Below are 19,845 nucleotides of genomic sequence, written 5' to 3'. Positions count from 1 at the left end.
TACAGCTTCTTTCAGCAAAAGCCAGCAACCCACCCACAGGGAAATGATTAATAGGTTGCTTAGGTGGTAGGGAGGTCTAAGAGGGAGCGGATATATGTGTACATATAGTGATTCACTTCTCTGTACAATGTAAACTAACACAAGAGTAAAAAGCAATTATACTCCAATAATATATATATATATGAAGAACACAGAGAGCTTAATAACAAAAAATAAACAAACGATACAGTGTAAAAGAAGTCATTGGTACTGTTAGGTAGACTCACTGAGCCAGTGACGCTGACTGCTGAATCAGGAAGCAGACAGTGAATGAGACAGACGAAACAATGGCAGGTATCAGGTGACCTAGTCCAGGTGAGGAACAAATTACTTCTGGGAAGGGGCTGACGCCTGCCGGAGCATGATGTGAGTCTGCCATTCTGCACAACCTGCCCCTGGACTCATGTCCTGCACAACCAGAATCTTCACTGCAGCAAGTTCAGGAGTAACAAGTTGTCAGCTTCCTCCTGGTAAATACATAAAATGTGTGGAGCCAATTCTCTGACAAAACTCATGCGTTCAATTTTCTTCAGTTATTGCTGCTCCCAGATTTTTTTTTTTCTCAACATATTCTAAATAAATTAGGTCTGAAGAATGTCACTTACCAGCCATAATCACAACATCATGGGTAAGTGTTTAGATGAATACATAAGTTAAACATAACATTGATGTCCAAAGTTCTTTAGTATAGCTGACATGGAATGTTATTTAAATACGCAAAGATAGGAAGTGGGGGGAGGTGCACAGCTGGTGGGGAAGAAGGCACTCAGAACTGTGCCAACGAACAGTTTTGCTTGAATAGCTGAAGAGCATTAAAATTAGGAGAATACAATGAGCAGATAAGAATCATGTGTATAATTAACTCCAAATTTTCATTTGACATAATAAAGGTCACTCTTTCATCAATGACCATTTCATCTAATCATACTTTTTTTAAAGCAATAAGTAAAATTTTAATATAGCTTGTCAAATAGATGCCTAAAATATCCCAATCCAATATCTATTTTACTATTCTGTTCTGTGCTATGAACTGTATAAGTTTTGAAAAAGAAATCCTTTTTTTTTTTTCCAATTCACTAGCCCACATTTGTAATTGAGCTGGTAATCTCTACCTCTCACCTCTATCACCCCCAGTTAAAACTATTGAGAACCACAGCTTCATAGAGCACTTTGGGTACACAAGGACACATGGTAAGAAATGTGACCTTTTTCTATCATCAAGTCAGAGTGTCTCACATTTTCTTGTGTTTTCACTGATGAATTTAAAACCTCAGCAGTAGTCAAGTTCATAGAAAGAAAGAAAGCTTTCAATCCAGAAAGACTCATAGACCAAAAACAGATCATTGAAAGTAATTTTACCACTTATTTGAGCCTATTAACAGTGTATTTGTTTTATGTATGACAGTTCATAGAGCACCCAGAAAGTATCTCAGAGGTTTGGATTCAGACTCCAGTGGGTCTTTTTCTTCTTTTTGAGTATGAACAAAGAGAAATTTCCCATTTGGCTTTTATAATGTTCCAAGATCAAAGGAGTTTATACTGAAAATTCAGCCCTATAAAAGCCATGTGTAGCATGAATTCAGTCTGATTCTCCCAAATCCAGTGAAAATGGGGTGTTTGGCCATCAAGCTTTGAAAACCAGCATTCCGCAGGGTATACCTAGGGCCCTGCTTTAGTTTCTACCTTCCTGGAAATGGTCCCTTAGTGTGATCTTGGCAGTGTTGTTGGGATGGCCTGAAGCCACTGACCTAGCAAATTTCTCAAAATTGTTGCCCTGAAACAGTGCAGAGAAACAAACTCTTGGTGGTATAAATGTTCCCTGGGTCTGGAAATTTCATAAGTCAGAGTTAAAACAAAGATTGGTCTAAAATCTTTTGCTGGTGCAGAGTCTGAAATATAAATTGTCTGGAGCAAGGAATCTTTCCTGGCTCTTTGGTGCTGCCTCTCTAACTGTTATAATAATAAAAAATGTTTTCAGAACTGTGTGGTGATAAAATGAAAGCCTTTAATATTGGAAAGATATTTGGAATCTAGATTGGTCATCTGGTTCAAGTCCTCTGGTTTTCTTTTACTGCTTCTCCAGCATTTGTATAGGAAACTCATTTTTGTTTTATTATTTTTTTTTTAAAATAAAGTTTCATTCTTATTCAGTCACTAAGTCACATCGGACTCTTTGCCACCCCATGGACTGCAGCACACAAGGCTTCCCTGTCCACCATCTCCCAGATCTTGGTCAAACTCATGTCCATTGAGTCAGTGATGCCATCTAACCATCTTATCCTTTGTCGTCCACTTCTCCTCCTGCCTCAATCTCTTCTAGCCTCAGGATCTTTTCCAGTGAGCTGGCTCTTTGTGTCCGGTGGCTGAAGTATTGGAGTGTCAGCTTCAGCATCAGTCCTTCCAATGAATACTCAGGCTTGATTTCCTTTAGGATTGACTGGTTTGATCTCTTTGCCGTCCATTTGGAGGTTTTTCCTATCTTACACATTTTGTAAGAAATATTTCATTCATTTACTTCAAGTCAATTTAATTCTAATTCTGAGTCTCTATACTTCTGGACTGAAGCAGTATCATTGTCAGTCCTTTTGGAGGCCCATTAGCTGTCAGGATTCTGGTTCTGTCACAGAGCTCCCTGACACTGGGGACCCTTGGTCATTGTCATCAGTTCACCCTGGTAATCACCAAGCCATGCTTGCCCTAGCCTGATGATCTCTTCAGAAGTCCTGCCACTTCCAGGCCCTGATGCTTGGGACTCAGGACTTCTTTCAAGGTGGGATCCATTACACCTAGAGTCCGCTGCCCTTGACCATTGTGTGCAGGTTCTTGCAACTTGTGTGTGTGTGTGGGTGTGGCAGGGAATGGGAGGACAGTGGGCAGTGCAGGGCTCAGTTCCTCAGTTCTCAGGTGACACACAAATCTCCATTTCTAGTCTCCATTCAAAAGCGTTTTTCTGCATTTCTCTAATAATTAATGATGTTTAGCATCTTTTCATGGAGAAGGCAATGGCACCCCACTCCAGTACTCTTGCCTGGAAAATCCCATGGATGGAGGAGCCTGGTAGGCTGCAGTCCATGGGGTCGCAAAGAGTCGGACTCGACTGAGCGACTTCACTTTCACTTTTCACTTTCACGCATTGGAGAAGGAAATAGCAACCCACTCCAGTGTTCTTGCCTGGAGAATCCCAGGGACGGGGGAGCCTGGTGGGCTGCTGTCTATGGGGTCGCATAGAGTCGGACACGACTGAAGCGACTTAGTAGCAGCAGCATCTTTTCATGTGCCTCTTGGTCATCTATATGTCTTCTTTGGAGAAATGTCTCTTTAGGTCTTCTGCTCATTTCTTGATTGGATTGTTTGGGGTTTTTTTTTGTTATTGAGCTGCATGAACTGTTAGTACATTTTGGAGATGAATCCCTTCTCAGTTGCTTCATTTGCAAATATTTATGTGGAATCTAGAAAAATGATACAGTTCAGTTCAGTTGCTCAGTCATGTTCAACTCTTTGTGACCCCATGAACCACTGTACCCCATGAACTGCAGCACGCCAGGCCTCACTGTCCATCACCAACTCCTGGAGTCCACCCAGACCCATGTCCATTGAGTCGGCGAAGCCATCCAACCATCTCATCCTCTGTCGTCCCTTCTCCTGCCCTCAATCTTTCCCAGCATCAGGGTCTTTTCCAATGAGTCCACTCTTTGCATCAGGTGGCCAAAGTATTGGAGTTTCAGCTTCAGCATCAGTCCTTGCAATGAACACACGGGACTGATCTCCTTTAGGATGGACTGGTTAGATCTCCTTGCAGTCCAAGGGACTCTCAAGAGTCTTCAACACTACAGTTCAAAAGCATCAATTCCTTGGCGCTCAGTTTTCTTTATAGTCCAACTCTCACATCCATACATGACCACTGGAAAAACCATAGCTTTGACTAGATGGACCTTTGTTGACAAAGTAATGTCTCTGCTTTTTAATATGCTATCTAGGTTGGTATAACTTTCCTTCCAAGGAGTAAGTGTCTTTTAATTTCATGGCTGCAGTCACCATCTGCAGTGATTTTGGAGCTCCCAAAAATAAAGTCAGCCACTGTTTCCACTGTTTCCCCATTTATTTGCCATGAAGTGATGGGACCAGATGCCATGATCTTAGTTTTCTGAAAGTTGAGCTTTAAGCCAACTTTTTCACTCTCCACTTTCACTTTCATCAAGAAGCTTTTTAGTTCCTCTTCACTTTCTGCCACAAGGGTGGTGAAATCTGCATATCTGAGGTTATTGATATGTCTCCCAGCAATCTTGATTCCAGCTTGTGTTTCTTCCAGCCCAGCGTTTCTCATGATGTACTCTGCATATAAGTTAATAAGCAGGGTGACAATATACAGCCTTGACGTACTCCTTTTCCTATTTGGAACCAGTCTGTTGTTCCATGTCCAGTTCTAACTGTTGCTTGCTGACCTGCATACAGATTTCTCGAGAGGCAGGTCAGGTGGTCTGGTGGTCTGCCCATCTCTTTCACATGAACCTCTTTATATGGCAGGAATAGAGATGTAGACATAGAGAATGGACATGTGGACATGGGGGTGGGAGGAGGGGTGGGGTGACTTGGGAGAACGGCGCTGGCTGTATACACTAGCATATGTCAAACAGATGGCTGGTGGGCACCTGCCGCATAGTGCAGAGGGCTCAGCTTCATGCTCTGTGGTGACCTAGATGGGTGGGATGGCGGGGAGGGAGACCCACGAGGGAGGGGATATGTGTATACACACAGCTGATTTACTTCGCTGAACAGCAGAAATTGTAAAGCATTGTACAACTGTACAAAAACAACTGTACCCCCAACAAAAACAAAGGCACCCAGAGAAGCACACACAAGAAAGTGCTTTCCTTCTCGCAGCGGTCTGCCGGCACACCTAGCACCTGATTGCCATCGCCTTTTCAGTGCCCTTCGTTTCAGTTTTATAAGCAGTGGAAAGAACCAGTGACTTCTGGTATATTCAGTTTTCAGAAACTGAAACACCACAAAAATCCCTGAGGCAAGGGATTTCAAAGCTTGACTTCTTGATCAGTATGAGGGGGGAAAGGGAGGAAAATTGTGTGAACATAGCAGTTGAATATTTTTTTTTAAATAATCTTACCAAAACATGTAAATAATTGGGTGCTCAGTCAGCTCAGTCATGTCTGACTCTTTGCGACGCCTACGGACTGTAGCCCACCAGGCTCCTCTGTCCATGGGATTTTCCGGCCTAGAATATGATATATAGGTACAAATTCATCTGGAAGCATCCTTAGGAAACTGCAATAGTTGTTGATGGTTGTTTCTGGGGAGCTGGACTGAGGGCCAGGTGCAGAAGGCAGTCCCTTTCTAGTTCACCACACCCTGCAGTTCTGCTTGAGTCCTTTATATTGGTACTTTGTATATGTTATTTTTATGATGATAAAAAATTTAAGGTTATTACTTCAAAGAAAAAAATTTTTTCATTCATTAACCATGAGACACTTTCCTCAACCAAGCCTTACCTATCTTAACGAATTGTCCTGATTCTGTGGCTCAGAATCCTGAGTTCAGGAGTTAATTTGCCCAAGATTACATGATGCCCAAGAGTCAGGATTTGAGCCCACATCTATTTTACACATAGATCTGTGAATGCCCTTTCCCCCACCCCAGGCTCTGTCCTCCAGGGCTAGTTCATTCCACTTTCTTGTCTTTAACTGCCCAAGTAATGAGGCCTGACAGACCCCCTTCATCAGGCCACACATTTATGTCAAATCCTTGAATACCAATAAATACCTGAAACCATGTTTCAAAATATACCATAAAATGTAAATGAGAATGACACATAGTTCACGTCAAGTTTATACACAGCAGCAGCAGTATGGAGTTAAAGTAAAGCACATGGGGGAAGTTTAACTTGAAATGTTAGGCAAAACCAGTCCTAAAAGAATGAAATAATAAACTTGGGAAAAATTAATTATACCTCTGAATATACCATAAATGTGTCTTTTGTTTAAGTCAAATAAAAATGGCTGTATTAACAAATAGCAAATTATGAGTTGCTGCCTATAGTTTCATTGTTGGCTTAAGGAAACATTTCTGGTTGTTAAAAATTAATAAGCATTTGTTTTTTTATAGGATGCTATAGTTATACATGAAGTCTATGAAGAAGGGGCAGCAGCCCGAGATGGAAGACTTTGGGCTGGTGACCAGATATTAGAGGTATGTGATTATGCATTCTGGTTTATACCAATAAGTATGGGTCCTAATTTAGTGACCTTGATCCACAGTCACTGTACCGATTCACGGTCTTCTACTCAGTTATGTTGTTGTAGTCACCAAGTTGTGTCTGACTCTTTTGTGACCCCATGGACTGTAGCCCATCAGGTTCCTCTGTCCATGGGATTTCCCAGGTAAGAATACTGAAGCAGGTTGCCATTTCCTTCTCCAGAGGATCTTCCTGACTCAGAGATTGAACCCATGTCTCCTGTACTGACAGGCAGATTCTTTACCATCGAGACACCTAGGAAGCCCCTACTCAATTATATCCTCACTTATTTCTTTCTCAGTGTGACAAAACATGTACTTTATTCTTTTTTCTTTTTTGATGTATATCAAATAACTGTCAGTAGAATCATGACAGATTATCAATCTAAATCTGTCTGTGAAAACTTTTTTTTTGATTAAAGGGGAAAGTACAACTAAACATTCTATAATCAGATGAAACTATAACTTCACAATTTGATTTTCTTTTTGCTTCCCTACTATACCTTATAAATTCCCTTCTAAAAGCACATACATATAGATGTACACATAAACATGCACATCTAGTATTTTAAAAAACTTTATTGCAGCTTTAAGTATTAATATTATTTTCTTATTCCTAGTACGTATTGGCATCAAATGGAGATCCCTGCCCTGGCACCTTTGTTTCCTAGCTGATGAAAATGTAGAATCCTCTCCCTTTAGGTGGTATATGGTACTTATTAAAAATTGAAATGCTTAACTTGCCTCTTTTTAAAGGACTCTCATTTAGCAAAGGTGTTAAAGCCTTTTAAAAAGAGCTGAGGCTGGCAACATCTAAACTAGGGAATGGATGAATGGAAAGTTAATGCCAGGCATTCTGGTAGGTGAAACTAAAGAGCATTTTCAATGGTGTGAAACTTTTAGGCAACATTTCTTTCTTTCATTGGATGAATTTAATTGAATAGTTAACATTTTATGGTGGATATGTGCAGTTTTGCTTTGCAACTTTAATATAGCACATTATGAATGACATCATAGAATTTTATTTTTCCCTTTGGTGGTTCAAGTCTGCCTCCCAAGATGAAACCAGAGATATAATTAAGGGTAGAAAACATAGGCAAGAAGGAGTTAAAAGAGAGACCAGGCTGACTGCATATTAAATTCAGGGCAAGTTATTGGGTTTCTCTGCAGGCCTTTACTGCACTTCATCATTGGATTAGGACATATTCCCAGTGCATTCATTAAGGTGCAAGTGTATGAGGTTAGAAAAATAAATGTAGCCTCTTTGGGAATTGGCGTGACTGCTTTAGCATACAGCACCGTTTTTTGGTGGTCAGGAGTTTTGAGAGTTTTTTCCCCCTCTGTAGGTTTTCTAAATAACTGATACTATCATAATTGGCTTTACAGAGGGATAGATTGAATATTCAAAAGAGTACAGATACATACAGGCCTTGATACTTAACATGATATGTAAGCCCACAAATTTTTCTGTAATAGTCATGTGGAGTTAAATCTAATATGTGCATTGCTTTATTGTGGCAGTGGTTGCACAGGTATAAATTCACAGTATAAACTGTATATTTTAAATATGTATAGTTTATCTTATAACAGTTATACCTCAATAAAAGAAAATTTTTTTAAATATATCTACTCGTTTTGAGTTGACCCTCAGCTGTAGCCATTCTCTTTCATAAAATATATTCATGTACAAGTGAACACTCAGGATAGAGTAGCATGAAGAAAGCAAATGTGTTTTAAGTGCAAGGAGAATTTGAAAGGTCAACTAAACCATTTCCTGGCATCTGGCCGAATTATATTACCCAGTGTGGATGGATGGTCTACACTTCTCAATAAAAATAGCCAGATAGGCTCTTCTCTTACACCAGGCAGGATCTTGTCCACAAAAGCATATTGTGTGTTTAGCTAAGAAATGTACGTCTCAGTTTGGTCAGGGAACACGTTTCCTTCCTAAGTAGCCGTAGACTCCACATTTGAACTTGTTCTAATTGTGGTTGCTGTATATGGATGCGTAATGAGGCCTAATCAGCCTGGAGTCTGCAGGTTGCCTCAAGAAGAAGACAGGCAAACTTTGGTAATACATTTCCAAACAATGGCCTTTCTGCTTTTGAGAGTTCTCTGCATGGTGCAGCCTGGCCTTCATGAAAAGTGAAAGTGAAGGTGAAAGTTGCTCAGTCGTGTCCGACTCTTTGCAACAGCATGGACTATGCAGTCCATGGAATTCTCTAGGCCAGAATACTGGAGTGGGTAGCCTTTCCCTTTTCCAGGGGATCTTCCCAACCCAAGGATCAAACCCAGGTCTCCCGCATTTCGGGCAATTTATACCAGTTGAGCCATAAGGGAAGCCCAAGAATACTGGAGTGGGTCGCCTATCCCTTCTCCAGCAGATCTTCCCAACCTAGGAATCGAACCAAGGTCTACTGCATTGCAGGTGGATTCTTTACCAACTGGTAGCTCAACCCCAGATAGTTCAGTTGGCCTTCCATGGTTTTATACTATTGTTTTATGTTAAATTAGGACAAGCCAGATTTTGCTTACAAATATATAGTGAAATAATAGCCTGGCAAGATTTATGATTCTATGATTAACATGGGCTGTTTTCTTTCTGGTTCTTTTTTTAAGGGTCAGTCCCTCCTCTTACCCTTCCTCTATTCCCATTATCCTCTTCTATTTTTGTGCAAGTAGGGGAAGAAAGAATAGAGAGCTAATACCTGGTTTTCCCTGTGGAATAAAATAATGAGGGGCTGCTGCCCTAGTTTGTTTATTCTTTCCTTCCAAAGCAGCAACTCACCCATTTCCCCACATGCCTTTCCTCCCTCAGGGACATGATAGACCCCCATGGACAACTGGGGCTTCCTATGATCCTTCTCAAACAAGAAGCCCTGCTGTTACCACTCCTCATCCTTTACAATCAATATTCTAATGCATCTGGGGCTTATGTAAGGCACTTAATACATCACTGCACCATATTCTAACCACTCAGCAATGTTTCTCTTACAATTATTGGTGCATTTAGTGATGCCTCTTGGTGGCTCAGTGGTAAAGAATTTGCCAGCCAATGCAGAAGACATGAGTTTGATTCCTGGATCAGGAAGATCTCCTGGAGAAGGAAATAGCAACCCACTCTAGTATTCATGGCATTCCACTCCAGCATTCTTGCCTGGGAAATCCCAAGGATTGAGGAGCCTGGCGGGGTACAGTCCATGACATCACAAAGAGTCAGACAGGACTGAGCAACTAAACAAGAACTTGATTCACAGATGAGAAAATGAAAACTTTGAACTTGCAACAGATCACTTTGATTTGAACAGACATCTTGATGCTGGTATTTAGACTGAATTGCTTTTGTAATATTAGAGTTTAATGACAGTGCTTTTAATTAAAACATAATTGTTAAGGCCTTTCAAAGGGTATTTTAGAGGCTTAGAGAATTCACCTTCAATCCATGGAGGTAACTATATTTCAGTTGAGTAGCAGAAGTGGTCTTGTGTGCCATCTATTGGAATACAGGAAAATAATCAGCTCAGACCACATTTTCTGGAGACATTGTTTTCCCCTTTGTCTGTGGGTTTACCTCGTAAACAAAGGAAGTGCGATCATGGCCCTCAAGTAATAGCGAATGCTGTCACTGATTACCAGCCCTGACTGTAGTTACTTCAGTTCCTTGTAAAAATATGTTTCTATTTTCTGTCAACCACGTGTCAGGTCCTGTGCCAAACGTACTACAGGGTTTATTTCATTTAATCCTCACAACAAAGTACATAGATACTATAATGATTGTTGTTATCATTATCTCTAATTCATGGAAGGCAGACTTGAAACTCGTCTTGAGTTATCTCTTTAAGGTTTCACATAGTAAGTTGAAATCGGCACTCAAAGCAAATTCTATCTATACCTAAAACCTATGCTTAACTATTGTTATTCTGGGTGTTGTTAATCTAAGTGATTCACAAACCCACCAGGATATATCAGAAAAGAAAAAGCAGCTTGAAAATTAGGCTTTTAAATATTTTCTTGACTCACAGCATCAACTTTAAATAATCACTCAAAAATCACTTTCTCCAGGAAGGGCTCATTCCTCTTTTCTCCCATCTATGTAATCACTCTTTAAGCACAAGTAGTGAGTCTTTAAAATGTTAGAAGTGGAAAAGCCTTAGCCCAGCCCCTCATTGTATAGGTGAAGGAATGGCGGTCCAGAGATAGATGGACATGCCCAAGCCACACAGACTGAGACCAACATCTTGAGAGAAACTGGTCCATGGCCTGGGCCTATCCTTCCCTTGGTTTGACTCTTTTCGTAACTATGACCTTTCGTAACTATGACCTTTTCTTCTGAGTCTGGGTTACTGTGTCCGTCAATTTGGCCCAGGTGTCAAATTGACTTAGCAACATCCATACTAGACTTTCTCTGTGGCTGGGGCAAGTCTTAGAGTGAGATGAGGCAGCACGGTATGGAGACTGTGGCTGGAAAGATAGTCTGGGTTCATATTACGGCCCCTCCACGTGCTAGCTGTGTAACCTTGCTCAAGTCACTTAACCTCTGCATGCCTCAGTTTCCTCATCTGTAAAATGGAAATATTATCAGAGAGTTCATGTAAATGCTCATAAAGGGCTAATTTAATTTCAATCTCTGGATCAGAAAGATCTCCTGGGAAAGGAAATGGCAACCTATTCCAGTATTCTTGCCTGGGAAATCCCATGGACAGAGAGCCTGGTGTTCTATTCAATCCCATGAACAGAATAGTCCATGAGGTCGCTAAAGAGTTGGACACCACTTAGCAACTAAACAACAATGACACAACCATTTGTTAAGTGAAAAATAAGTTGGCTATGATTTCCATTGAACAGACAAGGGAAATGGAGCTTCACAGAGGTTACACAACTTGCCCAGACTCACATGACTGACTAGAAGCAGGGCCTCAGTGTCACTCAGTGCTGTTTCCAGTATATTTGCTGTCTAATGCATGGCCCTGTCTATACTCACTTAGATCCAGATTCAAATCAGTGGACTTCAGAAAGTATTTGACCATGTCAGAAATATCAGCCCCTCATTTCCTCCTGGCCTGTTCTGAAATAGTCGTGATGTTAGCAATTAAGAGTGAGGATGTCAAATTCAATCAGCAAACTGAATCCAAAAAATGCTGACCAAATACTAATATTAATTTCCCCTTTGACCTCAATTGAATGAGCCAAGTAGTCCCTGCTGTCTCGTGTTGAGTCCATAGTAAAGTTCACAGCTACCTAAAATTGCATTATCATGTGACTAACCCACCCTCTGTAATTACTTGGGGCAGGGGAGTGTAAGGGCCACGTCCATGGTACTTGAAGCAGCTATGACTGCTATTGGGCACTCCCTGTGTGCTTTGGAACTGGCTGGAAATTTCTGGAGGCTTTCCACTGATTGGGTCAAGGAGCTGCTGAAGGCAGAGAGGTCTCTGCTATTGCATCCCTGTCTCAGATGCCTGTTGTTCCAGGTTAATGGGATTGACCTGCGGCGCGCCAGCCATGAAGAAGCCATCACAGCCCTGAGGCAGACCCCCCAGAAGGTACGACTGGTGGTGTATAGAGATGAAGCACACTACAGGGATGAGGAGAACTTGGAGATTTTCCCCGTGGATCTGCAGAAGAAGGCTGGTCGAGGACTGGGCTTGAGCATCGTTGGAAAACGGTAAGGAAATGGTGTCAGAGTCAGGATTGATCAGCCTTGTTCCTTCAGAGTTCTAGGGACTAAAGCTGATAAACACTGAAAGATAAAGCCATGTATAAACTAATGATGTGATCTCTAAAATTAACATGTTTATGACTATTTGAATGAGATAGGTCATGTTACTAAGCAAGACCTTAGCCAAGAAACATGTCATATAAAGTGAAGTGAAGTCGCTCAGTCGTGTTCGACTTTTTGCAACCCCATGGACTGTAGTCTGCCAGGCTTCTCCATCCATGGGATTTTCCAGGCAAGAGTATTGGAGTGGGTTTCCATTTCCTTCTCCAGGGGATCTTCCCGACCCAGGGATTGAACCCAGGTCTCCCACATTGCAGGCAGACACTTTACCCTCTGAGCTAAATCAACCCAGACTGTTCCTATTTTTTCCTCTTAAAGAGTAAAAACAGAGTCAACAAGGTTCTTTCTACTTGGAGTCACTTAGATCTAAGGCTGGCAGGGGTTGATTAAAACGACCATACCTAAGAAACAGCTGGTAGCAAGAAAGAGATTTACATATACAGTGTTGGGTTAGGAAAATTGCTCTACCATGGAGTGCCATGTTAATTTCATACTCTGTTAAACCAGTTGAGGAGTTACTGAAACTAGCTGAGTTGACATGGTCAAGAGACATTGATTCTTCATGACAGTAGTCTTCTATTAAGAAAGATATCCTGCAAATAATAGCTTGCACCAAAAATATAGGTAGATCCTGGTGACCAGGCTACTCTTTTGAAATCTATGCTCCTTACCCATGTGATAGGAATTGCAGTAATTATTTCAGAACAGTATTAGTAGACTAGAGAAATCAGTAAGATCTTAAAACTGTAGTTCCAGCTTCCACAGTTTACTGACTTTAGATATCTAGTGTGTATTTATTCCAACAGGGCTGCAGGATTTTCATGTGATGCCCCAATATAGCCTTAAAAGGTATCAACCATATTCTTAGGAAGAATCAAAGTTGGTTTTATATGTTGTGTCATGTATCCCCGCTGACCTCTGTTGACTAGCCTGGTGCTTTGTTCCAAATGGTCTGGTCTATTATTAAGACATTAGCTACCATTTTTGAGCACTGGTTTTGTGCCTTGTACTGTGTAGTCATGATCTTATATTTTATTTCAGCACCATAAAACCATCACTTTGGAAATGTATTACAAAACAAAAGAGCTGAGACTCATATTTATAAGCATACTTGGTACACCTGTGGGTGCAGAATAACTGATGGAGCCCACGTTGAAGCTTGCTTTCTTGTTGTGATCATACATGTGCTTGGAGAGAGTCCTTTTAGAATAATGGTTTTTTCTTTATTGTCTCATAGTGAGTGGATTGATGAAATAACCTTCATACAAAATGAGCACTTTAGATTGAGTTTGTAAGGAACATTTACATTCTTAGCACAAAAGGTTTTATTGTAGAAGATCAGATGTATAAGCTCTCAAAATTCTTTGCCTAGCAATTCCACAACTAGGAATTTATCCTAAATACAGGCTGTAGATATGTTATTCACTGCACATTGCTTACAGTAGCTAGAGAAGTAAATAACCTATATTTCCATCAACAGTTTACTAATAAATGAATTTAGCAAATAGTAATAGTTCCTTAAAACATTGGGTAAGCGCCACGTGGTAATAAAGACCAATTGCCAAAGTGTGTTAAGTGAAAGAAAAAAAGTTAAACAAAGCTGGAGGGAAAAAAAGACTGTATGTTCTTTTATATCCATTTACACACGTATGTACCATACACACGTGCATTGCTTTTGTATCCACAGAATATTGGTCTTTCCAGGTGGCTCAGGGGTAAAGAATCCATCTGCCAATGCAGGAGGCATGGGTTCAATCCCTATGTTCAGGAAGATCCCCTGGAGGAGAAAATGACAACCCCCTCCAATATTTTTACCTGGGAAATGCCATGAACAGAGGAGCCTGGTGGGCGGTAGTCTATGGGGGTCACAAAGAGTTGAACACAACTGAGTGACTGAGCTCACATGCACACAGAATGCCTCTTGGAGATAATAAAGAAATGGGAAACACTGGTTATTTCTAAGAAGGGAATTGGGGGCGGGGAACAGACGAGAGGGGAAATTTTCAAGGTCACCCCTTCTTAACCTCTTGAATTTTGAGACATACACTTATTTATTCATCAAATAAATATAATTACAACCTTAAAGTAATAAAGGCAGGGAAAGAGGAAGAGTGAGAAAGAGACTAGAAACAGATGAGATGGTAATAATTGAGCTAATTGCTAAAGAAATACTGTGTCTAACAGTACTTAGCTGTTTTTTAAAGTGAATTTCCATTTCATTTCACTAAAATTATCCTCTTGCAGAAATTATGCCCTTGGGCCAGTGAAAGTGAATAATACAATAGGCAACATAAATACATATAAGCTATTTAAAGGGTGAGCACTCTGAGGCTTATCATTTGGGAAGAATATCTGTAATCTCAGGTTTAATATAGAAATATTGGGTTGTGCCATTACTCTGCTTTATGGTATTCACAGAAATGGAAGTGGAGTGTTTATTTCTGACATCGTGAAAGGTGGAGCCGCAGACCTTGATGGGAGATTAATTCAGGGAGATCAAATCTTATCTGTGAATGGGGAGGACATGAGAAGTGCTTCCCAGGAGACGGTGGCCACTATCCTCAAGGTGAGTCCGTAGCTGCTTTCTGCCTGGCTGGTATAACTCAAGTCCAATGGGAGTAGTTCTAATTTAGCTTTTTTATAAATGTGTTGAATTTTATAAAATGCATTGATACTGGTTTTTTTACTAGAGACCTAATCTCTGATTATTTTAATCAATTAGGAATAGCTCCTAAAGAAAGCTATTGTATTGACTAACAGGATTGAGGGGAACCTTGTTTGGGGATTTAAGCTAGTTTTTCATACTTTTGAGAATTCCAAGTACCCGCAGTTGTCCTCTAAAACCATTCAATGGGACGGGTTCTCCTGGAGTCACAAAATGTATCCTTTTCCCTTTTGGGCTATATTGTCATGAATTCATCAAATTCAGCTTTTATTGCTTGAAGGCATATTAAAGATGCTAAAGACCAAATCCTCCATCTCACAATGAAGTCCTGACCAAAGTAGAGTGGCATGCCCAGATACCAGAGCTGTGCTTGAGGAGTTTTTCTGTCTCTCAAGCTGTTTCTCACTGAGGCTGTAGAGTGACTGGGGCTCAAGATTCTCTTCCAACTGACTGTTGCTGCCACATGGACCCTACCTGCCTTGGAAGAAACTGGTGAATAAAAAATCCTTGTAAATAGCCATTCAGCTCTCACCAGGTGTATCTTATTCTGTTTCACAAATAATAGTAGTTGTAGGAGCTTTTACAAAACACATGAATTCTGTTTCTTTTAAAATCCTGATCTTCTAAAATAGTTAACTATCAGTTATTACTCAGGAGAGGACTTCTATCAGATTACCCGTGTGTTACCTCTGTGTTTGATTTTTCCCCATCCTCCTTTTCACCACTTTTTCTTCATCATTTCACTGTTCACAAATGCTTTCATCAGGAGGGAAAAGAAAGAGAAAGGAAGTGAATTGAAATATAATCTTTTTAACATGTTTGAAGAAGTCAGGAAATCATGAGATGAGTAGTATTGACTTGATAAATGTTTGTGACCTTACGTGATTTTTTTTGATAACAGAATTTCCTTTCTACCTGTGGCCTTCACCAGCCATTTATGTTCTTGGCTGCAGAGATCAGTGGAGGCACTACCATAATAATTTAGGACACAGATTCTACTGTTTTTCACCTGTTCTTTTCTTGTCTTCGCCAGTGTGCACAGGGCCTTGTGCAGCTAGAGATTGGAAGACTCCGAGCTGGTTCCTGGACCTCCTCGAGGAAGACATCACAGAACAGTCAGGTTGTTGATGGCTTCCTGTTAGACTCACTCACTCACCTGTCCCAAACGGAAGAAATTTTCCCATTTCATAAACGATCGTTTGGAAATAATATGTAATATATAGCATATCCATGACACTAAGTTTGGTGTACTTTAATGTGTTTGAAATAAAAAATGAAAGGTGGGATGGAAACTCATTAATCCCTATATTTTTCTCTCCTTTATTGCCTGCAAATATTTTCTTAGAACCACTTTTCTCTCCCACTATTCTATATTGCCTAGGCATTGCATGTACACAGCTGTGTTTATTTAAAAAAAAAAAGAAGAAGAAGCAACATCTGGTGGCAATTTGACCCTCATTAGCACAACATTGTTCTATTCATTCAATTAAATATTGCTATAAAGTTAACTTGTGACTAGCCACTCACACATGCTGAGGGCAGTTAATGGTATATTCCTGGGAGAGCAAAGTATGGGGGTTTCTCCTGTAGGAGGGAGGCCTTAGTGGGTGATATTTTGTGGGTTAGCAAACATCTCGTTTATTTGCAATGCTGATGTAAATGCCACTTTTTTTTCCTAACAAAGTATATTTCACTGTATTTTTTTTTCACTGTGATGTCTGACAAAATCAAGATGGTAGACTATATGTTGTCTTATTTCGTATATAATTAAACTATAGAAATGTACATGTGACCCCCTAATCCCCTTTGTGGGTTATTAGATGGGCCTTTGTTTTGAGGTTAAAAGCATGATGACTTTTGGTCTTCTTCCTGATTTCCTTAGACTTAAAACCTCTCCAAGGCCTTTGTTTGGAAGGCATTCTGGTTTTATGGTTAGCCCACAGGTGCTTCTGGAATCCTATTAGCTGCCCCTTTTGCCTCATTTATGTTAGGAAACGAGTGAAGAAAAATACCATTGTTCAAATAGGATCACAAGTTAGTTGGCTCGTCTTAGGCAATTTTTAGGGCAAGCAAACTGAGTAAACATCGTTAAGTTTTTTGGGCTTTTTGTTGTTGTATTTGCATTTCTGGCTTATGTAATGGGCAGCAAATATCATGTGTATTAAAAGACAGTGAGTGGTGCAGTAGGATTCTAGACATCAATAAATGGTGAAAATTCTGATCAGACTTGTATCAAAAGTGGGAACTTAAGATTCAAAATAGTTGTCTTGGGGGTGTGGGCTCAATCGCTCTGTTGTGTCCAACTCTTTGCAACCCCATGGACTGTAGCCCACCAGGTGCCTCTGTCCATGGGATACTCCAGGCAAGAATACTAGAGTGGGTTGCCATTTCCTCCTCCAGGGGATCTTCCCAACCTAGGAGTTGAATGATGTCTCCTTCATCTCCTGCATTGCAGGCAAATTCTTTACTAGTTGAGCCATTGGGGAAGCTACTAGTTGTCTTGGCTTCTTCCTTAATGGAAGAGTCAACTTAAGTGATTTCATCAAAGCCCCTTTGTACATAGGGGTTACAATGTAGAATTCACAACACTGGAGATGAAATTTTTCTTCCTATAGAGTACATGAAGGTGACACAGAAGAAAAGGAGTTTGATAAACTGAAGAGAACGAATCAGTTCTAATGAGGTGGATAAAACTGGAGCCTATTATACAGAGTGAAGTAAGCCAGAAGGAAAAACATAAATACAGTATACTAATGCATATATATGGAATTTAGAAAGATGGTAACAATAACCTGGTGTACGAGACAGCAAAAGAGACACTGATGTATAGAACAGTCTTATGGACTCTGTGGGAGAGGGAGAGGGTGGGAAGATTTGGGAGAATGACATTGAAACATGTAAAATATCATGTAAGAAACGAGTTGCCAGTCCAGGTTCGATGCACGATACTGGATGCTTGGGGCTAGTGCGCTGGGACGACCCAGAGGGATGGTATGGGGAGGGAGGAGGGAGGAGGGTTCAGGATGGGGAACACATGTATACCTGTGGCGGATTCATTTTGATATTTGGCAAAACTAATACAATTATGTAAAGTTTAAAAATAAAATAAAATAAAAAAAAAAAAAGAGAACGAGAAGGCCTCCCAGGTAGAGAATGTAGCGTAGGCAGAAGCACAAAGGGGTACAAGGAGCTCTGTTGTTTTAAAAAGAGTTTGAACTGACAGGTGGGGTGGTGGGGAGAACGGGATTTCTGTCCTTGAAGATTGTATACATGCATCCAGGAGATTAATAAAGTTCATACTCAGGTGAATACAAAGATAACAAATTTAGAGATTCTACCATTAAATGTCAAAAGCCCACCATTACAGTTTATCTGGTAGGTAAACGTGAGCTGTCATATTTTGGAAACCTGTGATGAAGTATCAGATACTTTTCTCTAACCTCTTTACACAGAATTTTCATTTCAGAGGATAGAAGTTTAATTCAATGTTAAGAAAAACAGCAAATATATTCTATCCTTGCTTTATTTATTTACTTATTTTATCCTTACTTTATCCTTAAAAGTAAGACCCACATGAAATGCATCTGTACTGATAGGTAGCTAATGGGAAGGAGGCCAGTAGCAGGCTGTGAAAAGGACGTGTCCTGCATCTTCATGAACTGAAGACCAGCCCATGACCCAGATGGAGAAAAAGAGGAAGCTATTCCCAAACATTTCCCCTAACAAAGAAAATATAGTAAAATATTAATTTTGGAATCTAGGTGGTATGTCTACTGTATCATTCAACTTTTCTATAAATTTAAAATTTTTCATATTTAAGGAACATTAAAATATTAAGCAACTTGCATCATACTAAGGAAATGGATCACATTATAATTTGTCAGGTGATAATTGTAGTCTTAGATTTACTTTAAAATTTTGAGGCAATTAAGGCATAACCTTGAGAATTTGATAGAAAAAAGTTCTTTATTCATTATTGATGTCATTGTTGTGTGCATTGGGAAGATCCTTCACTGTGCATATGATTTTCATTAAATAGCCCCAGCCAAACATGGCTATAGATTATCTAAATTTATTTAAATAAACATTAGATTTATTTAAAAGGACAGTAATGAAGGGGCACTAGTAGTAAAGAATCTGCCCGCCAGTGCTGGAGACATAAGAGACTTGGGTTCGATTCCTGGATCAGGAAGATCCCCTGGAGGAGGAAGTGGCAACCCACTCCAGTATTCTTGCCTGGAGAATCCATGGACAGTGGAGCCTGATGGGCTATGGTCCACAGGGTCACAAAGAGTCGGACACGACTGAAGTGACTTAGCACAATGGAGGGATAGCAGATTGAGCTGAATTATTACCAACTCTGGGAAAATCTTTGAGAAAAAAATTTTTTTTAATATTCCTAAAATAACGTATTCCCTTGATATTTGCTGCTTTTTCTTATACTTGAGCATTCTATATAATCAAGTTCCTGTTGATCTAGATTTTCAGTTCAGTTGCTCAGTCATGTCTGACTCTTTATGACTCCATGGACTGCAGCACAACAGGCTTCCCTGTCCATCACCAATTCCCAGAGCTTGTTTTACCAAAATAGCTCATGTATTTGAGTAATAAGAAAATACATGTTAAATGCACCCCCCAATGACACTTAGTGTCATTAACTGATCATATGTAAACACTGTGTAACACACTAGGAAAATGTTTCTGATTTCATGTGGCACACAAAGAGCTGAAATTACTGCATGCTTTCTACCTTGATGATTGAAACCACGTATAAAAGCACATATAATGGAGAAAGTAGTGGAGCAAATGGTAAATGGGGTTATTTGCTGCTGGTGCTGCTAAGTTGCTTCAGTCGTGTCCGACTCTATGCAACCCCATAGACGGTAACCCACCAGGCTTCCCCGTCCCTGGGATTCTCCAGGCAAGAACACTGGAGTGGGTTGCCATTTCCCTCTCCAATGCAGGAAAGTGAAAAGTGAAAGTGAAGTCGCTCAGTCGTGTCCGACCCTCAGCGACCCCATGGACTGCAGCCCTCCAGGCTCCTCTGTCCATGGGATTCTCCAGGCAAGAGTACTGGAGTGGGGTGCCATTGCCTTCTCCAATGGGGTTATTTAGG

At 40.3% G+C, this 19,845-nt stretch overlaps 1 protein-coding gene across 5 annotated transcripts in view; it reads left to right on the top strand.

Moving 5' to 3' along the window:
* Window positions 1-19,845, top strand: part of PATJ (PATJ crumbs cell polarity complex component) — a 381,060-nt gene that overhangs the window by 319,832 nt on the left and 41,383 nt on the right. For all 5 annotated transcript variants that reach the window (XM_024989559.2, XM_024989560.2, XM_024989558.2 and 2 more), the window contains 4 exon segments: window positions 6,157-6,240; window positions 11,757-11,950; window positions 14,483-14,630; window positions 15,763-15,849. In XM_024989559.2, the coding sequence (XP_024845327.1) occupies window positions 6,157-6,240; window positions 11,757-11,950; window positions 14,483-14,630; window positions 15,763-15,849 (513 nt within the window).

The sequence above is a fragment of the Bos taurus genome, chromosome 3 (genome assembly GCF_002263795.3).
Source record: "Bos taurus isolate L1 Dominette 01449 registration number 42190680 breed Hereford chromosome 3, ARS-UCD2.0, whole genome shotgun sequence".
Taxonomy (NCBI): Eukaryota; Metazoa; Chordata; class Mammalia; order Artiodactyla; family Bovidae; genus Bos; species Bos taurus.
The sequence above is the reverse complement of the archived record's forward strand: the minus strand, read 5'-3'. Positions and strand labels throughout refer to the sequence as shown.